The sequence below is a fragment of the Asparagus officinalis genome, unplaced genomic scaffold (assembly GCF_001876935.1).
Source record: "Asparagus officinalis unplaced genomic scaffold, Aspof.V1 AsparagusV1_Un470, whole genome shotgun sequence".
In the NCBI taxonomy this organism is placed as follows: domain Eukaryota; kingdom Viridiplantae; phylum Streptophyta; class Magnoliopsida; order Asparagales; family Asparagaceae; genus Asparagus; species Asparagus officinalis.
This window is the reverse complement of record NW_017972735.1, coordinates 39976-48155: the sequence shown is the minus strand read 5'-3', so window position 1 is coordinate 48155 and position 8180 is coordinate 39976. Positions and strand designations below refer to the sequence as shown.

Genomic DNA, 8180 nt, shown 5'->3' with positions numbered 1-8180 from the left:
GTCGTGGAGGATCACGGGGCTGAGGAGTTGGTTGCGCGGGGCCGGCGTGCATTTTGTGTGGGGGACCATGTATCCTTCCTGTAATATGCGTCCCAAATTAAGTATTTTGGTAATAAAAGCTAAAAGTACTTTTTAATTGGCAATCCTGGTCATTTTTCACGAGTGCCAACCGTCCCGATTTTTGTGAAGAGTGTTGTTAGGGGGACCCAAATGAGGGGACCCTGTAGGGAACAGGTAAGGTGGCAAGTCCTCACTGTGCAGCACCCAGTGAGTGCTTGTCACCTTACTTGTCCCCTACAGGGTCCCCCCATTTGGGGTCTCTGAGGCGTTTTCCTTTTGTGAAAGCTGTGTATTTAAAACAAGGATTTTTAAAGTCTCGACCAACTTTCAGCTAATGGTGCAGGGAGTGTTTGTTTCAGCCTTTTTATGGAATATGAATAGGAATTGACTCTGACAGGGGCAAAATTGCAAGTAAAGGATTCTTTATGAATCCTATTATTGAGTTTAGTTCACAACAAATTTATAGATTTCGAAATCTATAAAGTTGAAAAAGTATGGTGATTTTATAAAAACCCAAATCCTAATGATTTGGAAGGATTTGGGGGCAAAAAACTGACACACCCGTACTATTCTCCCTCTTTTTTTTAGGATTCTGTTTCTTCACAAACCTTATATTATTATAAGACCAAATCATATTCTCATTCCAACCCAAACTAAAGAATATGAATTGGAGGGTTTCTATAAAGTTGGATTCTATTTTTTTATGTTATGAAACAAACATAGAAATGAAAAAAAGGTTTCCATGTATCCATAAAGTTGTCTTAAAATTTTTTAGGGATTTGATAGGAATCCATAAAAAAAAAATCAGATTCCTACTCCTATTCTTGTCCACTATTGAACCAAACACCCCCTAAATATAAAAGTAAACATAAAGTGAATTGATTTTAAAAATTAAATGTTGAAATTGTGATGCGCACGCATTTACTATGCATACATATGCTATGCGTGCGCACATTACTTTTAGTCAAGTGTCTTGCGTAGTGCTAATTGTAGAAATAAGTCCATTTATGACTCTAAAGCTATTCAATCATGTGCAACAGTTGTATCTATTAAATGCAGATAACAAAAGTAGTTGTTGAAACAACCTGGGGCCCTTAGTAATTAGTACCTCTTGATTCATTACTTGCTCGTAATTAATGACATTTGGTGGAATTTTAACTTCAAAAAAATAAATAAAAAAATAAAAAAAATAAATAGTCAAAATACTGCACAATGAAGTTCATATTTGCAAATTAGGAGGGACATGGTCCACTCTGTTGTCTCTATGATTGACATATCATCAAGAACTAGAAAAACTTGCTCCTAACTCATTTACACATAGGAATGAAAACAGTACTATTTATGTTCAGATGCTAATTCAGGAACAAACAATTCCACACGAAATCGATGAAGATGGAAGGCTGTAGAAGTAAAAGGGAAACAAAAGGATTGGGGTTATTCGGGCAATTGTACCTCAAAACCTTTCACATTCCGAAGTCCCCCAAATAATTGAAATTGCTATTTGGTCCCCCCCCCCCTAACAATCATAAAAGTCTTTTTAATACGAACACAAACCTGACCATAGTCAAGCAGGGGTAGCCTGGTAATTACCTATTTATGGCTAACCATTAACCTACTCATGATTATCATATCGGATGGACTTTGTGACGGAGGGGCTAATTTTAAACATCATAACGGTTCAAGAGACCTTATGCCAATTGCAATGTTTCGAGGGACTCGTCCAGAATATGAAAGATTCAAAGGGGCTAATACCCAAATAACCCAAAAGGAGTTCATGTGATTGACTGAGACTGAGTCATGAGATGCATACGTGTATGGTTGCTAGCTAGGCTGGGAATTTTACGTGAACATCACCGTCATCAGCAGTAGAGGCCACCTACCTACTCGAAATAAATTCTCTAAACAGTGGAAGGCGATAATTATAAATCATGCATGCGATCAATAAATAGAAAGAGAAAGAAGCAGAGGTGGGAAGTTCATGAACTATAACCGCTGTCTGCCTTATTCCAAAATGTTACAGGATTTAGCTGGGGACAATGTCAGCTTTGCAGGCTTTTAGAGTACTGAAACGGTTTAGTGAGGTCCACAACTGCTTAAAATGTGAAACTTTTTTTTTACTTAGGCTCTGTTTGGCAAAACTAGCTGAAAGCTGAGAGATTATAGCTGAAAGCTGTCAAGCTAGCTGAAAGCTATGAAATTATAGCTGAAAGCTGATAGCTGTGTAGCTAGCTGATTGACTAGAGCTGTTTGGCAAAAGAAGCTATACAACTAGCTTAAATTTGTTAAATAACTAAAAAGGTCATGCAATATTATTGATATAAAATTAGAATTATTAGGGGCAAAAACAGAAGAAAAAAATTGACAGCTCCTTCCCAAAGACAAACGCTACTTGAGATAGCTTTCCAAAAGCTACTTGCAAAAGACACAATCTCCAAAATAATCTCCTCCTATTTTTGGTTACCAAACAGCTCTACTAGCTTATTGACCAAGTCAATAAGACACAAGCTCTTAGATAAGACACTTTTTTTGTTGCCAAACAGTACCTTAATCGAAACTCTAAAATTACGAGGGCTGAGAGTTATAGTTTTATAACCGATATGGTTGATAAGTTTTAAATGCTAGCTCTTTACGGATAAAAACCTAAAATCAAGCAATGATATCAATTAAAAAGCAATGATATCAATTATCATGAGAGCCGAGGATCCTTTGATCCGACTCCAATGACTAACATGCACCAGAGAAACAGTAGGTTAAACCGGCCTCTTCTATCGATATATCTACTTGATCACCGAGATCACAAGTATTGCTCTGATATGCATGATTCCTCCTAGTATCTATCTCGTCCTCTGTTATTAATTAACTTAAGGATTCAACCGTCAACCTTAGATCATGCATCAAATATTCTCATATATATACACAGAGATCTACTTGTAGGAAACTAAAGATCTATCATGAGGAAATATATACGAGCTCTACGTACGTTTCAATTCTGAAGAACGTACGCGCACTGCGCATGCAAAGAAAATTACGCGTAAATAAATATTCGATTTCGAACCTTGCAAATCGACATGAAATCACGATCGGTCTCTCGATCGCCAACGCCGACGTGAGGCAGCATCTCGCCGCCCAGCTCCCGCTCCACCGCCTTCCTCTTGAGCTCCCCGACGAGAACCCCGGGCTCCCTGACGAACCCGGTGGCCCTCCCGGACCTCGTCACCTCGATCTCGGTCCCCAGCACCTTATCGGCCCCGAGGAAGTTCTTGACGAACGGCTCGACCATGATCCTCGGGTTGGCCGTGACGACGTACCTCTTCCCGAACGCGCTGAAGACGCGCCACCCCTCGGGGTGCACGTCCTCGGCGTAGAACTTGGGCAGCACGGAGCGCGCCGCCATCTCGATGTCCCGGGCCTTCAGCCCCGAGAAGGAGATGAATATGAGCGTCTTTATGGCGAGGGACTCGGACAAGAGCACGTACGGCTGATGCGTACACGAGCGCGGCGCCGATTAGTTGGAGGAGGGCGATCCCGAAGAGGCTCCCCGCCGTCGATGGGCTGACGAGGCTATGAATACGGGCAAGCGAGCTCCGGCGAGACGAGGAGGGTGCCGTCGAGGTCCGCCGCGATCGTCTCGGCCTCCCTCCCTTCGGAGCTGCATTTCTCGATGCTCTCAAACTCTCTGCCGCCGACCATCGTATGTTTGTTACGTACAGTAATGAGAGGAGATTGGTTCGGTTGTAACAAGAGAGGGAAGCGAGGGAGGATATAAATTGGATGGCGGTGCGTACGGTTGCGAGCTAATTTGATGGGCTCTTATTAATTGCTGCGGTTCAAAAAACGTATAACATCACCCGTAATAATATTGCAATTGTTATCTAGCGGGAATTTCGCAAAATTACCCCCCGGAGGCCTGAGCTTTGATTTTCCGCACTTTAACCTCTGAAAAACTCCATTCTAAAAAAACTCCCAAAACTTTGTTTTATTATTTTTTGGGTGGTGCTACAGAGACCTAAAAACATGGGACCCTACATGGGACAAGTGATGTGTCGGTTCCATGTCCCGGCCATGATGAAATGTTCATGAACAGTACATCATGGGACATGGAGCCGACACATCATATGTCCCATGTAAGATCCCATGTTTTTGGGTCCCTAACACATTTTTCTTATTTTTTTTACCATAGAATCCCCTCTAAAAACAGGGAGAAGACGAGCCCTAGTGATAAGTGTACGCGAGAGTTAATACCACTCTTATACTCCCACACACAAAAAATACGGGGCAATTTTCTTGTAAACTTCCAAAGAGGAATTATGAATATCTATACACCCTGCTTATTTGTGTCTAGTAGTATTAAGAGTTAACACAACTCTCGCAGTACACTTATCATTTTCCGACAAGAAAAGGGTAGAACTGAAAGTACTTAAAGTTTTGAGGGTTCGTGGGGGGAAAACAAAGTCTAATGAGTTTTGTGGGAAATTAACAGCCCAAAGTTTTTTTGGGGGGTTATATGAAATACCTACCCTTACTATTAGGATTGGGCAAGGAGTTTATTTATTAACTTTGTGCCTACTTTTCTGGTTACCGACGGTAGCAAAGTGTAAGTTTGAAATTCGATCGCAAGAGACGATGGATGAATATAAACTTATAAGCATTATGGACCACTTACTATTGTCTATGCGCGTTAATGTCCTCATCTGCCTGCTTATAAAAAGAAAAATGAAAAAAGAAAGCAAATTATGGAGTCGTAGTCAACTTGAAAGCTACCGAATACGCAGAAATTAGCTCTCAAGACTTCGAGAGGTTAGTTGGGAAGAAGGAAAGTAGGGAATTAATAATCGGCAAGCAGTTAGATTTGCTTTCTTAATTACCGTTCCCCAACCAGTGACCACTAGTTTTAACAAACATGCTTTCTTGCAAAAACGTCTTTTTTAGAAGCGTTTTTGTAAGAAAACCTGACAAAACAGACAGTTTTTGTCAGTTTTGACGGTTTTCACACCACTTTTCTTTTCAAAAAAATCAAAACAAACGGGCCCTTAGCGAAGCCTGATTTACGCGGAATATCTCAGCCAGCCGCCTATTGATATGAGTTGGCGAAGTAGCTGAGGTTAGAGGAACTTGTATACTTTTGTAAATTCTATATCTATATCTATGTGCATCCTCAGGGTTGGAGTACTCATTCATTAATTGACATTCTTAATAATTTAACTTTCATCATATATATACTCTGTATGAACCGTACTTGTCCCCGCGAAGGCATTTATAACTGCTTACGTAATGGAGAATGTATTAGCCGGTTAGGTATCCACCCACTTTTGGCGGTACTACCCACACCAGAATTCATGGGGATGCGTGAGATCGAGCATTTCACAGTACAAGAATGGCAAATTATTATGGTTACCAAGAAAAAAAATAGAGGGCAAGTTGTTATACGGCATGGCCCAGTACGCCCGAGGAGAATAGGAGGGAGCTATAGCTTAATTATGTAGAGGACCAAGTTGTAAACCATATACAGCTTGTTGTTGTCATGTGCCGGTTTTGACCTAAACCGGTTTAGTTTGGTAGCGTCTCATATAAGCTAGCTTTTAAGCCCCATATGAAAAAGTTGGGCTTCATCTACTTTAAAAAAACTATCTTATAAACGCATCTAAGCACTTTCCAAAAATAAGTTTTCAAACTATATATTTATTAACTACTGGTGTTTTTTCAAAAATCCTCAGTCGCGTATTGGAAAGTAAAAGTTTTGGTGTTTCAAAAGGTCCTGTATTCGAGGCTTGTCGTAAGCAAGCCGAGAATTATTTTTGATTTAAATAAATAAATCAATCACTCATAAGTACTAGTGGGCCACGGGCTAATGGGCCGGGGATCAGACTAATCGGCATGAGGCGCTAAGTGGCGCTTTGTAAGGCGCACTTTACACTTCGCACGGCCTCGCATTTGCAAGAGGGAACGGGACCCTCGCGTTCGCAAGAGGGAACGCGACCATCGCGTTCGCGCAAGGGTGCGACCCTCGCGTTCATGAGAGGGAACGCGACGTTCATGAGAGGGAACGCGACCCTCGCGTTCGCAAGGCGTGACAGTCGCATTCGCGCGAGGGTGCGAGAAACGCGACCCTCGTGTTCAGGCGTTACTGTATGCAACAGTTACAACAATTAAGTCATTGGTTGTTACAATCATAATTATCATAATTGTTATTATGATTTGTAACAATTAAATTGATTGCGGGTGACCCTTGAGCTGGCTTTAGAGGCATATAAATAGTGCCCATTGGGGCAGCTCTTGGTACATACGAAAAACACACTGAAGCGTTCAAGTTGTTGTGCTGCTGCTGCAGAGTTTGAAAGTGTGCAAGCTTTAGATTGTACTCGAAGAAACTTAGCTCTGAACCGCAAGGTTTTTAATAGATCGAGGAGATCGTTGCCTTGACCGAAAGATCTTATAGATCGAGGAGATCTTGACAGTACTTGGTTGGTGCACACCATTGTATTGTACTGTTGTTCCTGGAAGCATTTTAGCATTGTGATCCTTGCACCGAAGTAAGTCAAATATTGCTTTAAGCACAGCGTTTCACAAACGTATAGCAGCTAAATTAAAAAAGTTTTAAAATACAACATTACAGTTGCTTCCATTTCTCACTGATTTATATCTGTTTCATTCCAGATTTAGCCGTAGACGTCAACAGTCTTAGCGAAAGTCCCTTAAGCAATAATCTACGAGGAGAGTTGTTGGGGTGGGGTGGGGGTGGGGGGAGTTAATTTTCAGCCCCCTCTTTCGCTGTCCAACTCGATGTTGTCACATGTATGTCTTCATGGTGCTTTCCACCTAATTTTTCAGCCCATAGACTTATTACGTTCATGAAGCCTTTCTAAACCCCCCCTACTTCACCTAATACTAACCTCACTTGAGGATAAGAAAACACACAATAAAGGTGACACTGATTGGTAATTAGTTACGTAAAGGCATCGTCACATCTCACTTGTTTCACACCCAAATTAACTTGTTGGTTATACGCTGTCGAAGAGTTCCAGAGTTATTACTCCTCCAAACTGACGCTCGCGTATTACACCTAGAAATAGGGTTAGTTTCAAATTTATATGATTCTGTACTTGACCTTAGCAAGTGCTAAGTACTTGGAGAGAAACACCCCCAAGTCAGTTCAGCGAAACTAATTAAAACGAAAGAAATACACGCATCAAATCTAAATCTCACGGCTTTGATCAGATCTGATGATCAGAGACACACAGTAAGTTCAAGCTCTAATGATCAGATGATCAGAACATGGCGAAGTCCGATACTTTTAATGGAACAGGGAATTTAATGAGACAGGAGGGCAATACGAAGCTCCGAATTATTTCCTGAAAGAGGATAACCTACATCATTGATTACGACGGGCAAACATATGTTTCCAGAGCGTAGATGGCAGCGCTGGCTGCCTCAAGATATAATTCTGGGCTTATACCGGTTCCAGTAATTTGGGCGGTGATCAACTGGATCAGTGACGGTTTCAGATCCAATGCACAGCGGTGCCAGTATCATACTGAGCTTCTGCAAGGAGAATCCTCGTCGACGACTGCATCAGAAGCTTAGAGCAGCAGCTATCTTCTGACCAAATGCATTTTGACCCCAATTAACCCTTCATTTATTTATTTCCTCCAAATAACTAGGAAAAAGGTGGGAAACTTGTGTTCGTAAAGTATCACCCCTATATTCTTCTTTCCTGTTGGGCATCCTTTGAACTGTCTGCCAATGTTTCACACCTTTGCTGTGCGTCTTCACTCAACTATAAAGCTCTTACCATGTAGGCCCCTGCAGTATTAGTGCTCTGAACTTATTGTTTTGGACTTACTACCCTTGTAGTCTAGCTTGGCAGATAGACCACCTGGGTGAATTTTTTTATTTTTTATTTTTTATTTTTACTTCTTTTACCCTGGGATAGACACTAGTTTCACCCAGGGCCAATATCCGCCAAAATTTCAACCAACCCGACGGGCTTTACTGCCAAAATGAAACTACACGTGTAGTAAGTTAAAAACAATGATACTATAGGGGGTATAAATGCAAATAACCCACAAATAAATACCAACCATGAAACAAATTAACAACAAGGAGAAAGAAGCCGACCAGAG

General features: G+C 41.2%; 1 protein-coding gene across 1 annotated transcript in view; it reads right to left on the bottom strand.

The window, feature by feature from the left end:
• LOC109827830 (glycerol-3-phosphate 2-O-acyltransferase 6-like) overlaps positions 1-3796 on the bottom strand; it is a 4760-nt gene extending 964 nt beyond the window's left edge. The window contains 4 exon segments of the mRNA XM_020394852.1: positions 4-78; positions 3116-3538; positions 3540-3626; positions 3628-3796. Of these exon segments, the coding sequence (XP_020250441.1) occupies positions 4-78; positions 3116-3538; positions 3540-3626; positions 3628-3750 (708 nt within the window). The 5' untranslated portion in view covers positions 3751-3796.
• Positions 3797-8180: the final 4384 nt, after the last annotated feature.